The sequence below is a fragment of the Chlamydotis macqueenii genome, chromosome 16, assembly GCF_036417535.1.
Source record: "Chlamydotis macqueenii isolate bChlMac1 chromosome 16, bChlMac1.mat, whole genome shotgun sequence".
Classification (NCBI taxonomy): Eukaryota; Metazoa; Chordata; class Aves; order Otidiformes; family Otididae; genus Chlamydotis; species Chlamydotis macqueenii.
Genome location: NC_141571.1, coordinates 10,610,813 through 10,626,421, shown reverse-complemented (window position 1 = coordinate 10,626,421; position 15,609 = coordinate 10,610,813). Strand labels below are relative to the sequence as shown.

General features: G+C 44.6%; 1 protein-coding gene across 1 annotated transcript in view; it reads left to right on the top strand.

The window, feature by feature from the left end:
- Nucleotides 1-15,609, top strand: part of BMP7 (bone morphogenetic protein 7) — a 47,596-nt gene that overhangs the window by 16,307 nt on the left and 15,680 nt on the right. Inside the window, exon 2 of the mRNA XM_086760900.1 lies at nucleotides 8,353-8,545. Coding sequence (XP_086617026.1) covers nucleotides 8,353-8,545 — 193 coding nt within the window. The remainder of the gene's footprint in view (nucleotides 1-8,352; nucleotides 8,546-15,609) is intronic.

Sequence of the window (15,609 nt, the reverse complement as noted above, 5' to 3'; positions counted from 1 at the left end):
GCAGAGGAATATCTCTAAATGCAGAAGGCAGAACACACACTTCTCTCTGTCCTTTCCCTCCCAATTATTATGTTTCCCCTTTGCCATCTCCCATCCCAAGGAATTTTAACTTCAAAGTCTCCTGGGTGACACATGGGGCGAGAGGATGTGGTGACTCGCAGCATCCTCTCGCCCCTCACCACGTTCCTTGGCGGTACGGTTCCCAGGGAAGCAGGTGGTTCCGCATCGCTCTCCAAAGCCTCGGGTGGGTACAGCACTAACCCCAACCCTGGGAGAACATCAGAAAGGACCCAGGCATTTTGTGAGGGAAATACCAATTTCTACCATGAGCAGTCCTTGCTAGCTGAAGTTCAACTTAGTCAGGAAGAACTTGCTGCTGCCTCAGAGATAATTAAACCCATCTTCCCTCAGCCCGCTGTTTGTACACGCACAATGATACCATTGTTCAGAGTCATGCAACACATATGCTGACATTAAAGTGTTTAATCTTGTAGTACAGTATTCCATTATTTTTTGGACATCTGTACATGATAGAAAGGGTACGTATTAAGGGATTTGTTGACAAAGAAATGGCTAATGCTGATACATGTGTGGACTGAAAGGATCTTTCCAAGTTGTGTTCAGCAGTAGGGAGAGTGCTCCTTCCCAGGCCCAGAGCCTGGCACAGATGTGATATGCACTGTTGCTATTACCACTTTTCAATTTATAACAAGGAGTCAGTGTTTAGAAGAATTTTGGAAGCTCCCTGCTGGGTTTGTGGCTAGGTGGTCTTACTGGCAACACCACCTTCATGCTGAAAGCTGAAAAAATGAAGTGATGGCTAAAGGAAGAATATTAACTCCAGAGGACTTTTTTTTCCCCCCTGCTTTCGAAGCAAAAATGCTTACCCCAGATTGCTTTGCAGAGTGAGCACTGAAGAATTTCAAACCCCCTTGTTTCCAACCTCTGGGGTTGGGGATCAGGATTTATGGAGCCTGGTTTTCATCTCATCTGAAATCAATGCATTAGTCTTGCTTTCCACCCGTGGACGGGGTAGGACTTTGCCCTGCCACACACTGAATTTACCACACGAGAAACAGCTTATCACCTTCACCTCCCTTTGCCTGGCTGTAAAATGGGTACCTGAGCACCAAGCATCTGAGTGCAGGTTCCCTTCTGCTGAACGCTGCCTTGGCTGAGAGCAGCCCCTTTGGCAAAGGGCAGACGGGGACCAGACCATCAGGACAGGGCTTTGGGAGATGAGCCCAGACCCCCTGACTGCCTGGGGATCCTGGGCCTGTGGCTGAAGGACAGTCTGTGATTTTTGAAGGGCAGGATGGTGGCAGGCCCTGGCAATGGGATGCATTAATGAGTTATAGAAAAACCACAGGCTGTTTTTCTAGTGAGCTTATCTCTCAGACCAAAATCAAGGGTGCATTTGTTTTTCCTTTGGTTTCTCCAAAAACCTGCAGTAGCTTTTAGATGAGCTGGAGAGCTGCAACTGTCCAATGTAAAAAAAAGCCTCTAAATCTGGTTTTATCACTCATTAAAAAAAAAAAAAAAAAAATCCCATCACACAGCCCAGGACATTTGCTCTACTCCATTTATGGAACTCCCAATTTATATTCTTTAACTACTTCTTCAAATATTTCTTTAACTGCTGCTTTAGCTGCCTAAGTGTAGGCAGCATGTAGTGCAGCATGTAAATCTTGAAGCCGAGAGGATGAAGAAAATGAAAACCAATCACAGAACTTCACATTCCCAAATTCTTGCCATTATGAATTTACTGCCACTGCCCCTGTAACTCTTGCTGTCAAGCACAATGAAGGGGGAAAATGTGCCTTAGCAGACGGTGGCCTGGCATGACATTATGGCAATCTTTATTATACTCCCCCTTTTCCTCAGAAAAATGTAACGACTGACCTTGCACTTCTTGCTCAATCGGGAATCCTGCTGAGCCCAGTAGGCTCTTTCAGCTGCGGAAACCGCTGGATCCTTCCCCTAATTGGTTTCCTCCTTCTTGAACCTCAGTAACATAGGGAGAAAAGGCCTATATTTCATAAGTGACACAGTTTTATCCACCAATTTAGAGACAAAGAAGTGCAATTTATAGAGGGAACATTTAATGCCTGTTAATTAGAATCCCATCAAGAGGTCTCAGACTTGGCGTCCTGATAATTTACAGCGCAGTTTCACAACCACTGCAAGCCCAGAGTCCAATGGGTGGCCCTGCCGTCCCTCCCACTGCACTGGGAGGTCCTCGGTCCCTCTCCTGCTGCCGCTGCTCTTGGGGCACCACGCTGAGCCGGGTGAGGACGGGATCCACCTGAAAACTCATCTGGGGAAGGGAAAAGTAGTTTCCAGTTGAGTCCGTTTCCCACGGGAGACGGCAGGGTGAAGCAGTGGACCGTCCCTTTGAAAGCAGTAATGTACGCCGGGTAAAAATGCTCGTGGACCCCAGGCTGCGCTGGTGGTCCCAGAGCAGCTGGTTTCTAGGAATCCTGTGCTCTGCACAGAAACAATGCAAGACAGTTTCTGAAGTTTTGGCTTGGAGCTCAAGGGTTGGTGATGGAGGGAATTAAAGATAAATTTTCTTGGAAAATTCAAGCAAGATTTTGCACTGCTGGATGAAAACGGTGTAAGTCAAAGTATAGTTTGCCCTTGCATGAAAACACGAAGGCTAAAATCCACAAGCTCTCCGGACAAGCCAGCCGGCCCTCAGCCGTCTCTGAAGAAATAGCGCTTATGTTCTGTGGCTCTGCAGCTATCAGAGGGAAAGGAGAGAAAGGCTTTCCTACCTACTAAGCTCACCTACAGGACTTTTTCAATCTCTGGGGCCAGGCAAGCACAGGTAGACTCTGAAAACCTGATAGACCTTGATGCCAGAGTGTGGCAGATTTTTTTTTGGCATCCAAATTTCTGAGAGGTTTCGCAGGCAACTGCAGATGGCTCTGCAGCCAAGTTTCCCGCCTGGCCGAGAGGCTGAGGCAAGGGGGTGTTGTCTTTTGGAATCCATTTTCCTTTAACTTATCTTTCAGTCTCAGGAATTCAGGACCTTTAATCTAGTTGAGATTAAAGTCCTTTACAAATCCCTTCTGGCCTTTTTTGGGAGTAAAGAAGTTACAGACACCCTACTGCACATTCCTTTTGGTGCTTTTTTAATTGTAAATGGGAAACAAGTAGCACTGTGATTGTTGTGAGCACTACAATAAATAAGACAACTACTCTTAAAGTGCCTTATAAAGATAATTAACCTGTTATCAGGTGAAAGTGTTAACAGGAAAATTTAAGTTTTTACTTACTTAAATATTGAAAATGTATTCCAAGTGGATCACCCAAGCATACCAGGGGGGAGGAGGTATGGAATTACCAAAGCTTTCCCAGTTTGGCAGCCTGAGCACAGAATCTATTCATCGGGTTTTTACTTTGCTTGTGAAAAAGAGATTTTTTACATCTTCAGCAAACAAGAGCGTAAAAATACTTAGGTAGGTAGATTGGCAAAAGTAAGGCCTCCCATGAAATACATTGAAATTACTGGAAATATTTCTATTGACTTCCCTGGGGTTTGGATTTGCTCTTTAACGCTTCTATAATAATTATTTTTAACTTAGTCATTCTTGGAAAATTACTGCTGTAATTCATGGGTTCTTTGCTTGACACATGGAGTCGGTGATTGACATTGTGCTGCTGTGCTCGGTACTAAGGCTAAAACGATGCGGTCTCTTTGGTACGTGTAGAGAGACATTGTAACTACTGCAAGCTGTGTCTCAACGTAATCTGTGCTGTCATGTATCCTCCTTGCCTGCCATCAATCCGTATGACAAAACCAGCGGTCCAACCAGTGTTTACAGAAGCTCAGGTTGGCTTTTCACTTACCAGTAGTGATTTACCGAGTAGCTTAAAATAGTCGAGGCTCTTATTTCTCATCTCAACATACTTTGTTGTGAAAATGACCAAACATGGGATCAGTTCAAGTCTCCCAGTTTTATGCTGATGTGTCATTTGCTTTAGAAGTTTGGGTACCCTGGAGCGTTAAACCAGGATCACATGACTTTCTGTCCAACGTTACTTTTTTGGTACTGGTTTCAACTCTATTGCCATGAGTTATAGCTGTAACTACACTTTTTCATCCCTGCATCTTAATGTTTTCAAGTTTTGTATCTGAAAAGAGCACACTTTAGGACATGTCAAAACAAGCACCAGGGATTTGTTGACATTTTATCTGCAGCTTTCCCATATTTTTGGATCTGATACCTGGCTACTTCACACCTGAGCACATGTATCCATCGTGTTTTCTTTTAACCATCCCTGTTGTTGCACAACTATGCCGTCCTGCCTCCTCTTGCATCACCACAATGCCACAACAGAGAGAGGTTTGGAGAGACAAAAGACTTCAGAGAGATCGGAGCCCTATCTCTATCAGATAGACGGTGCAGCCTGTGCAGCAGGCAGATTGCAGACAGATAGTCAAGGCCAGACTTTCAAAGATGCTGAGCTTACTTGCCTATTTGCAACAGAGGTGTGGCAAATTTACTGGTAACAACTAACCTAAGATATGTGCTTGTTTTAGTTGGATCACCTTAATTGTCCTCCACACTTTTTGGTGTCTTGCTTATTTTCTCATGAATCTGTTGTCTGCTTCCATGCTACAGCTCTCAAGTCCCATCGTCTCGACCTTTCCTTTCCCAAAGGACTATGCCAAAGGGAGTGTCTGGTGATCCTCACCTACCAGACATACAATTAACATACACCACACTCACTATGCCAGCAGATTTTCAGCCATGTGTTAAATTAGGTCATAATTTGTCCACAGTGGTTGTGCCTCCAAAATGTGATACCGCTTCTAGAAATGAGGAGACGTGCACGTTCACACAGGCATCACCTGTGAGTGACTTTGGATTGTTTCATTAGGAGAGGAAATCCCCTGCTTTCCCACAGCTAAGGCACACAGTCTGTTTCATAGCAGAATTATTTTTCAGGGGTGTTCTTCCTTTTCATATTTTACAACCTTTGATTGCACATCCAGAGCTTTGGCTTCCTCTCCAAGCAGCTGCCTTGCCAAGGCATTTGAATTGTGACAGCTTCTGACCTGGAATTTCCAATGTTTGAAATTAGGAACTTGGCTAAAACATTCACCAAAAGCCTTTGGGTAGTGATTTGCAAGAACTATGAACCTGGGACAAACATGAATTCAAGTTCTTTGGGCAGAAGGGCTATTAAGTATACCCAGCAAATATTCATATTGCTTGATGACTTTTAAGGGAGCATTTAATGCATAATGGCTGACAAACAGCTGATATTAAGTCCTTCAAGAATTACTAAAAGGTCCTCATTATGGTACCTTGTGTCAGTAGGGATCATGGATTTTATAGATCTAATGGAGAAACTACAGTCGTATTCAAAGAGCTGTAGCAATTCGCTTGACTGTTTTGGTGAACACTTAAAATATCGCTTCCCCCCCCCCCCCCTTTTTTTTTAAACAACTCCCCTCCACCCTGCTGTTTAAACTCCTCACGTAATTAATTGGAAATGACCCAGTTGCAGTATTGTCAAAGGTCTGACTAACACCCATCAAACCCAGGAAACTGGGACTTCTTGAGTGCTCCCTTGCTTACCTCGTGCTGTTGTGCTCGAGGTATTACTGGGGTCTGCAAAAAGTGCACGATCATATACACTGTACCATATGTTAAAAAATACCAACGCGGAGCAGCATGAATTAAGGATAGGATTTCAGCCTTCATAATGAAGAGGCTTGCTTTTATGAGTTCAAGTCAGACCCTTAACGTTACTTTAACATAGATTTTGGTATTTAATTATGTAATAAGATTTACTGCAGTCATCTAACAGATGTTGATTCAGGGTCAGTGTTTCTCATAAATTAGTTCTGAAAGGATTTGTTACTTCTGGGTCAGCAGATAGGTCCAGAGTGCAAAGAAAAAGGGGAAAAACAATAAACACTGAGTTGAAGGGTTTCTTGGGATTCTTTCTTCAGTTACAGATCCACATATTTTCATGATCTTAATGACTATAGCCACAGGAATGTTTGCTTTAACACTAAAGATGGCTCAGCCCAAAACCCTATATCCAAACATCTGCAAAGCATGGGAAAGTTCAAACTTCAGGCCTCTTTATTCTATGACCCTGGCCATTAATTTTTCATACTAATATGACACATTTTTTCTAGGGCTCTGCAGCAGGAATCATTGTGAACTCTAGCAGCACCCAAAAAAGTTTCATCTTCATGTGTTTGTTGTCGGACTTTGTGTATGAAGTGCAGCTACAGACCGGTGTTGGCCGATGTGGTTGTCATCACATATGTACACCAAAAAGGTGCACCCACCTTCCTTTGAAAATTCAGCATTTCCCGTGTCTTTGAAAGCAAATCATACTCGTACAACTTACTGCTAGACCTCTCTACAATACACCCTGCTGGTGATGTTATCCATAATGTAATTAAAACCACACAACATTATATTCATTCTTCTATAGTTGTGGTTAAAGGAGCTATTCTGTATTAAAATATTTTTTCCTCCTCTCTATAATTTAGGCGTAGACAAATTCCTTTGAGACTGAAATCATACTCCTTATATCATATTCTGCTGAGAATACTTTGGAGGAGAGGGACTGAGGCACATTTAATGGTGTTACTAGCACTTATAGGGCAGTTTTAGCCTGCCAAGTGTTTTACAAACACTGGTGAATATTCACAATATACCCCCAGCTTTAGAGTATGAGAGACTGAGTGACCTTCCTGAGGCTCCAACTATAACTTTGTTCATTCAGTACATGCTAGGACTTCCCAACCTATAAAACCATTTTCTGAACTTAATCACCTTTGTCTCGGAAAGTTTAGGGATTTCATATGTAAAAAACTCCTCTGAGATGAATCCCAGCCATTGGTAAGAGCTCTGAAGTATTTCCCTGAACAGCAATCATACAGTGGCAAACTGTGAGCCCTGGACTTCTTGCAGAAGCAATGCGCGAGAGGAGGAAGAGCCCGTGGCCAGCTGCTGAATCTCGGCCAGCAAAGCAGCGCTGAACCTGCTCCGTGCGAGCGCTGGGACACAGCCCAGTTCCCGCAGGCTCCCCACGCTCCATCCCTGCCACGGGGGAGGCCCTCGCGAGTGCCGATGTACATTTGTACCGTGCAGCGCTGTAAATTTAAATAGCACTTTCCAGACTCGGGCTTGAAACTCCTCTTTTGCAGGAGTAATTCCATTTAAGTCAATGGATTTACACAATGGATTTACTGCTGCCAGAAGAGAATCAGGCCTGTAGAAAGACACACATTCTTTGCCAAGAAAATCTCAGAGCTAACTACTTGAATTGTGCAGTCAAGCTGCAGGGAGGTCAAGTGGACAGACAACGGGACTGGGACATACGGGAAGTCCCTGGTTCAAACCTCAGCTCTTAAAACGCCATGTGGCGTGACCTCTGGCGAGTCAGTTCATCCCTTATACCTCTGTTTCCCCGTTTTCCTTTGTTCGACTTGTCTATTTAATTTGGAATTTGTTCCAAGAAGGGCGTTTCAACTTCATGTGCTGGGCTGGGGCACCGACACCTCTCCTCTCCCTTGCTGGAGCACAGTCTCAAAATCTTTGTTTCCTCACATCACTGACCCTCAGCTTCAATACCCACAAGCAGTGTTACACAAGACCATCAGCTGTCCATCAGAAGATGGGCAGACCCATCACTCGGTGAGATAATGCACCATCCCAATGCTGTCTTGAGAGGACTCTGGCACTTCTTGTTATTTCACGGTCAGGGTTGGAAGAAGGTCCTCATTTTCAACATTTGCTTCACAGCCCCAATCACTAAAGATGCTTTAAAATTAAAGCCTTTACCCTTTGGAGCAGGGCTGCGAGTTTGTGATGAATTCAGCTGGCACTGAATGTGGGTCACTGGCATGAAAAGCCTCAAGGACTGGAATTTGTGTATATATGTGTGTGGGTATGCATGTGTGTGTGTGGAATTTTCAGAAGCAGAGTCAGGCCAAGAACCCGCGCTCCTGAAAAGCCCCATCTGTTTCTTTCAGCTCCTTCCCACAGCAGCTTGGTCGTTATCGGTGGCAAACATCCAGAGTCACTTGTCAAGCATGAGGCTGCCAAAAATCATTAAAACACAATGGTCACCCACACCCTGTACCAGCCAGCTGTAAAACTGTTTCAAAGAGAGTCTGATAAACACATACATGCTTATAATAGCCCAGATACAGTAATGTATTTTATACGTGCTTTAACGAACCGAACAACAGCATGAGATGCTGCAATCAGATATTCTTGCCCTTTTCTGTTGTGGCAGCTCGCAAGCTTGTTTGATGGCGAGGGGAAAGGGAACAAAGCAGGTGGCTAATAGGCTGTTTTTCTGTTTCAGTGGAGCATGACAGAGAGTTTCACCATCAGCGCTGCCACTACCGAGAGTTCAGGTTTGATCTCTCCAGAATCCCAGAGGGGGAAGCGGTGACGGCGGCTGAGTTCAGGATATATAAGGATTACATCCGCGAACGCTTCGATAATGAAACGTTCCAGATTAGCGTCTACCAGGTACTCCAGGAGCACCCGGGAAGGTGAGTGACCCACAGGGAAATCTCGACGGAAGCACAAGCACAGTACATTCCTTCCAAGAGTTATGTCCAATACTTTCAGAAGTACCAATGCCATCAGCAAACGTGTCTGAAGAGCTGGGCTGAGGCATTAGGGCTGTACAGAGAAATGTTGGTCAGTGCTAATGCAGTGAGCATGTAGCTGCCCTGTCTGCTCAGCCACTGAGGACACGGGGTGAAGGTGCCCCATGAGCCTCCGCATGCCCCAGGGAGCATCCCCAGCGCCGTCACTCTTGTCCCTGCGTGCACGCAGTAGCTGAGGAGCAAACAGCCTGGCTGTGTGCTAGTGCAGGAAACGGCCATAAACTCAGAGTATTTCAAGATTTCTGGAAGACCTACCCTCTTCCTCCTGCTGCTTATGGATCCTGAGGTGGCAAAACCACATCCGAATGCTTCCTTTCTAATTGTAGCTTAATTACTAGCCGTTATTACCGAAGGCGTTCGAGATCCCTAATTAACAGAGACAGATGACACCATGCTTTTTATATTGACTGATTGTTTTGTGTGTGTAAAACTACAAGATGAGCTATTAAATCCATTCCAAGCAATTATTAATGTATGCCAAGCTCCCTGACAAATCCTCCAGGGAGCTTGAATAAGAACATATGTTCAATTTTCTCATCTGTTTTTAGTTCCAATTAATCAGCAATCCCAAACCATTTATCAAAGGCACTGAGTTTCATTTGCACATATTCCTTTTACATACAAATCCTACCAAAAGTGAGATTGCGTTTATTTACATGAAAAGTATTTACAGTCACATGCTAGCCAGAAGTTACTTAGGACTACTAAATACGGCATAATAATACTACAGACCTAATTTAGGTTTATGAAAAGAGAAACACTAGGGATTTAAAAAGAGCCCAAAAGGGTAAGAAAAAATAGTTTAATCAGGGCTCTGGCTTTATAGTTTTACAAGAGCTAATAAAAAAGCAGAAAAAATTGAAATATGACAGGAAAACTTATCAACATTTTTAAATGGTGAGAATTTCTACCGGCTTTGCTGTATGGCAGAAGTACTTAACTGCTGATGTGTTTTCTTCCACATCTGAAATTCTAATTTTATGACTTAAAACTCATGGTTCTATTGTGATTTCTACACACACACACAATTATTTGCAGGGTTTGGTGATTATGCTAATATACAAACTATACATTTTAACCAGGCTTTCTTAGAGGAAAAGGCAACAAAGCCACAAATGCGCACAGGACCCATTAGATGTCCTGCTTACCATAAGCATTTAAGATTATTCCATCTTGGGCCCTTCCAGAGACAGAAGCCTCCCTTTGCTGTGTTTCTTGAGTAGATTATTTAGGTACAAGCCTGCAGGGATGACTTTTCATTCTTGGGAAGAGCAGAAACAAGAGATGTGCTGGCGGATGAAGAGGCCCTCAGCAGTTTGCCAGGGCATTAGGGAATTGCCAGAAACCTGTTCTTGGAGTAATTGTCCCTCCTCATCAGATGCCAGGGAAGTTCTCCTTTAGATCCTTATGAGGAGATAGGTCCCCACTAGAAATCTTACTGACAGAGTTAGGATGACATCTATTACCTTAATTCTACGATGATACATGCACAGTTTTGTTAAAACGACGTTCAGAGAGGGCTGCAAGGTACCCATGGGGGATAGTTACGTGTGGAGCAGCAAGTGTTTCTGCAAACTGTCTCCTTCACAAATTCTTATTCCTAAAGGAAAAAATGTATGGAAAGGGCAGGCATATACATGAACCACTGACTGGAAGAGGTGAGGAATCTTGCTAATTATACAGATGTTCCAGCTACAAGATTAGATGCAATTCTACTGCATCATATTCACCACAGGAACAATTTTTAATGAGTGTTGGTGCATATTCACCCTTTGCATACATTTTGGCACAGGCGGTGGTGACTTTTGAACACTTTGTCCTGAAAAAAATATTCCTCTTGGTTTGGATTGACCAAAGGTAAAAATATTGTCACTAACATTTGTAAAAATATTTGCTCTTTTTCTGCATTTTTCCACTGACATTTTCCTAACAGCTCTGTCACAGACCAGTCATCCAAGTCAGTGTGTCATTGGGCAAGTGGAGAAAGAAAACAAACTCTCTCCAATGCTGATCAAAAAACACCCATTCACTTTGATGCTTCCTTGGCTGTTTGTCTCATCCTGAGCAGGCTGGAAAGTCAGACCCATCAGACGTTGTTAGCAACAAGAGCAAAACAAAGCCAAACCCTCCCCCCCAACAGGCAAGAAAACCTTTGCTCGGGTTTGATTTTGTAGATTCCTCTCCGTAGAGCACGGCAGGTACAATGGCCAACAAAAACCCAAATGGTTTTCCCCTCTCCCTGTCCTCTTATGATGATACAAGAGCAGTGGGATCTCCCAGGAGATTACTGGAATTGCCTTTCGGGACCTGAAGCACTAGGTGTTCTCCAGGCCTGTGCCCCCTCCTCACTACGTACATCTGTTGAGGTGCACCAAGGCATGGAAGCTCAGTGCCAGGCTCCCCAGAGGCAGTGACAGCATTGTCTCTCCTTCATAACACAGCAACACAGCAGAGATCAGGACAGCTTCTAGGACCACAAAATGAGCACGGGACGCAGCTGGAAAGCCCAAGCTGAGGCCAGCTGGAGATTTTTTGAGGGTGAAGATATGCTGAAGGTCTGATTTTTAGTTAAATCTCAGATGAGCCTCAAGTTTCGAGGGTGTGATGGTGTGCCCTCAGTTCAAATAAACCATAAGTACAAACAGTTCAACAACTAGTGACTTGCTTTACGAGTTCAGACAAGTTGGCAAGTATCTAACCAGCAACATCTCTCTTGTCTGCAATTTATTGTCAGTAAAAAATACAGGCATAGGTCTTTCCAGACAAACAGCTGCACTCACAGCAGACTATTTCTGAAATCCTGCCCTCGATAGTACCAACATTTGAACACGGGGTGGAAGATCTCCTCCATCCACCTTGCTCAGTCGTGGGCAGATTGACACCCAACAACCCTGGAAGTAAAAATTAGAGCCCAGCCCCATCCTTTGGAGCAGACGGGATGCCACTATGCACTATGGACTTTGACTAATAGCAATTATATCTCTGTCAAACTGAAGATATTATTACAGGTGTTTATAGGAAACCAGACTAAATGATCAAACATTCTTTCTGACCTTTTCAAATCTATAAATTCATTGCAAGGCAAGTTTTTCAAGCTGGCAACATCTCCCTTATAAAAAGGCATGTGCAGCATTCTTTAGGCACAAAGCATCAGTTATTCACTTTAAGCAAACAAGTACATTCATGAACAAAAATGTTCCTAATATCATAAACACTGTGAAAACAGTTGATGTTTTGACTAATATAACATGTCTCAAAGCTTTTGTCTGCATAACTTAAAGTCCAGTGACTCATGTCCAACTTCTGTTTCGTCTTCATGGTTCACTCACCCAAAAGCCTGGGAAAGCGTTTTATAAAGCCAGCATCTGGCTTGAGAAGGGTGCTGAGCAGCAGGACATCAAGTCCTTGTTTGTGGTCACAAACCCTGCTTGTGGGAGCTAAAGGCTGCCATCAGGGAGCTGAGTGCTGCTCAAGCCTCCGTCCCCTCCCTCCTGGGCGCTGCGGGAAAGCAAAGCAGATTCCAGGGCTAGAAGTGCACATCACAGGGCACAAGGTTCACTATAAGGTGTTGAAGGTCATTTGTCTCAGGCACCTACGCAGGGAACACATCAAAATAAAGCTTATGGATATGAGCCTGAGAAAATGAACTTGGATACTTCTACAGTGGAATAATGAAATAGTTTGTGAACTACTTTGCAAAAGAAATATCCATTACCCTCAGACTCTCCACTGTTGTTGTAAGCAATGGCCAAAAGTAAGAATTTCAAAGGGACTTAAGTGTTGAAGAGACACACAGATATGTAGTGTGATTTCTAAGAGCAGTGAAGCAGGTTGGATACCTAACTCCTATTGCAACTGATAGAAACTTGTGTATTTTCTAAGAAGTACCCATGCAGTTTTGGGGCAGATTACTAGTCAGGGGCTCATCCTCAATTTGTTAACCTGAATCTGCAGAAAAAATGCAGACTGTATAGCTCCCCTCAACATCAGAGCTTGATCCTGCGCATCTGTCTGCACCCTCAGAAGCTAAAATACCTCATCCCAGAGTTACATCTCCAGTTTCATTGGACCCAGGCACTTGCTCTGTGGAGTAAATTCCAACCCCTTTGAAGTCGATGGGAGTTCTGTTACTGGAGAGAATAAAGCCAGGTACTTGACCAGCCTTTGGTAATTGAAATGTAGTTGCTACATGTTCACTTTGCGGCCATTATGGATTTCACAGGCTTCAAAGGCAGTGAATGATTTGAATGCTCATATTACCAGCCCTGCAGAAAAATAAGATCTTGCACGATGCATTCCTGGGTTTGACTTGCAGCTGGAACGCTTTAGTTTGTGCTTCAGACTACATCACTGCTGCACCCAGATCAAACCTGAGCCCCTCTCCAGACCCTTTTCTCCCATTCACTGGAGCCTGTTTCCATGTTGTGGGTTGAAACATGTAATTCTAGTAACTAAGAAAGGCTTAGGCCCACCCAGCCCGCAAAGCAGATGTGCCGCCTTTCTGGAGCTTTTTTTAAGTACCAGTGTGTTCTAGGGATGGTGCAGCAAAGAAGGGTATGTGCCTCAGCGCCATGACAGCATCTGAAAGTGCTAACAGCATCTAGAAAGGTACTGACAATAGCTTTTTTTGGTGACTTATGTGCAAGTCAGTTGATAACTGTACTCCTCTCTTAGCAAGCAGCAAGGGAACTTCAGCATGGAAACCCTGTAGCTCTCCAAGAACAGAGCTGCATCTAGTTCTCTCTTTCAGACCGTTCCTAAAAGCCACTGCAGCCTGCAAAACCTCTGACAGATCTTGAACTAACTTAGCAAGGCACAACTCTTCACAGGCACTTGAGTAGCTGCAGGAGGCATTTTGCATACCCCAGTGGGCTCTTGCTCAGCTAGGTGATGCACTAACGAACAGCGATTCAACACTGAATAGAAACAGCTGCATATAGAGTGTCAGAGATATGTATATAACCTCATTTCTCTCAGCACTGCTTTTACAAGAGGCTTCATATTTAGGAAACATGTTGCATCTCTGTAATAAACTCCCATTGCCACTTTTGATCAGTCTTTGAAACGCAGATCTTGCCCTTCTCAAACATTATATAGGAAAGGGAACACAACTGCTGGAAACATACGGAACAGAATTAAGAATCTGCTGAAATTTTAAAATTAATTTAATTTCTCCCAAGATGCAACAAAATTTACGCAGATCTGTTTCACTACCAGCACAGCCCAGTTTCCAGACCAGTCCTTGGAAACCACCTCCAGCAAACTATTCCTGCTGTGGCCATCCCTTCCCCTGGAGAAGACCCCCGGCGCTGTTTGGCCGGCGGCTCCTCCCCGGGGGCACAGGGAGGGTTTTTATCAGCGGGAAGGGAGAGGGAAGGATAGCAGGGGATTCCGGGCATGCGAGGATGGGAAGGTGTGGGAGGAGGGCTGCACCAGGTCTGTGTACAGAGGGTGTTGCAGATGTGCCAGGGAGAGGCCCAGGGAGATCCTGGGGCCCTCTCAGAGTAGGAAAGTCTGAAAAATATTTTCCTAAGCTTGTCTTTGGACAGCTGCAGCTAACTTTAAGCAATGACACCAAGCAAACTGGAATCTGGATACTGCAGGTTTTTAATCCAAACAGATGTCTTCCAACCCCAGATCTCCTCTCACCCTTCCAGGATGCCCTTTCTGCCTTCTCCTCCCTCCACCTGCTCAAACCTGGATGCAAACTGCCCCTGTCCCCCCACGCCAGCTCCGTCCTTGGGCTGCCTGTCAGCAAACTTGCTGTCTTGCACTGTGCTCGTGACCCAAACGGCCGCTTTAGGGTTAGAATAGCGGTGGCTGTGGTTTACGTGCCAAGCCAACAAGACATTTAACGTATCTGTGCCTCAAGTGTTTCCCATTTTAAAGTGGAAGCGGGAAGGTTGACCCGTATTTGTAAAGCAATTCAAAGCCTGTTGCGAGGCGTCATAGTATGGTTATTGTTTAAAACACTGCTAGATCTGTAATTCCTCAAACTAGCAGGTGGGGATGAGCGCGGTGCAGCTGCTGGGCGGCCTCGGTGAGCCCTTCGGGCTGGCGGGTTACCTGGACGCGGGCTGGGCACGGTAGGGCCCGCTGGCAGCGGCCCTGGACTAGCTGCTCCCAGGGCACGGCCAGGGAGCCAGGGCTCCAGGTCTGCTCACAACCCGGAGCGCCAGCACATCACAGAAATCAGCTTGCCTTGCGGTGTAATGGAAGTTGCCAAGAGTCATCATCTCTCCCGCTGCCTGTCCTTCTTCCCGTTTATTTTTCTCCCATTTGGAAGTGCTCATTAGTGTTTACTACCACTTGTCAACCAGCAGCTTGAAATAGCAGAGCTGATGAGGAGGATGGGGAAAGGAGCGAAGAAAACAGACACAAAAGCAGGTGCTGCTTGGTAAGAGAGCTACCCTAGAGCAGTATAGACCTTGTAGCATTACAGCTTGTAAATGCAGAGTTTCACCTCCTATTCTCCCTTACTATTGCAGAATTGCCAACTCTCATATTTTCACTGAGTTTCTCTTGTTAGTCCATGTTCTTTCTCATGCCCCAGCTCATCAAGGCAGGTAATAAGGAGTGATGCTGCACTTCTGATTTTTAAATACATTTCTAGTGTTTATGGCTACAAACAGAAGTGCATCGTAGAGGCTGAAAAAATACCACAGCAAAAGGCAAAGAGTCCATACATACTATTTTCATGAAGCTTCTTGGTTGTTAATCCTTTTTCTTAGAATTACTGCATTGCAAGGTGGCAACTCTCTTCCTCACTGTTTCCTTTCAGGATATTCTTACTTGCCTTTGCTGTATTTTGTCTCCCCTTACATCTCCACTCGCTCCCACAAGCCTCACTTCTTCCAGTCCTTTTCTCTTTCACTAATCGCCTGTGATTCCCTTTCTTACCCCACTCATGCCACCCACCCTCCACATCCCCGGTCACACACAGC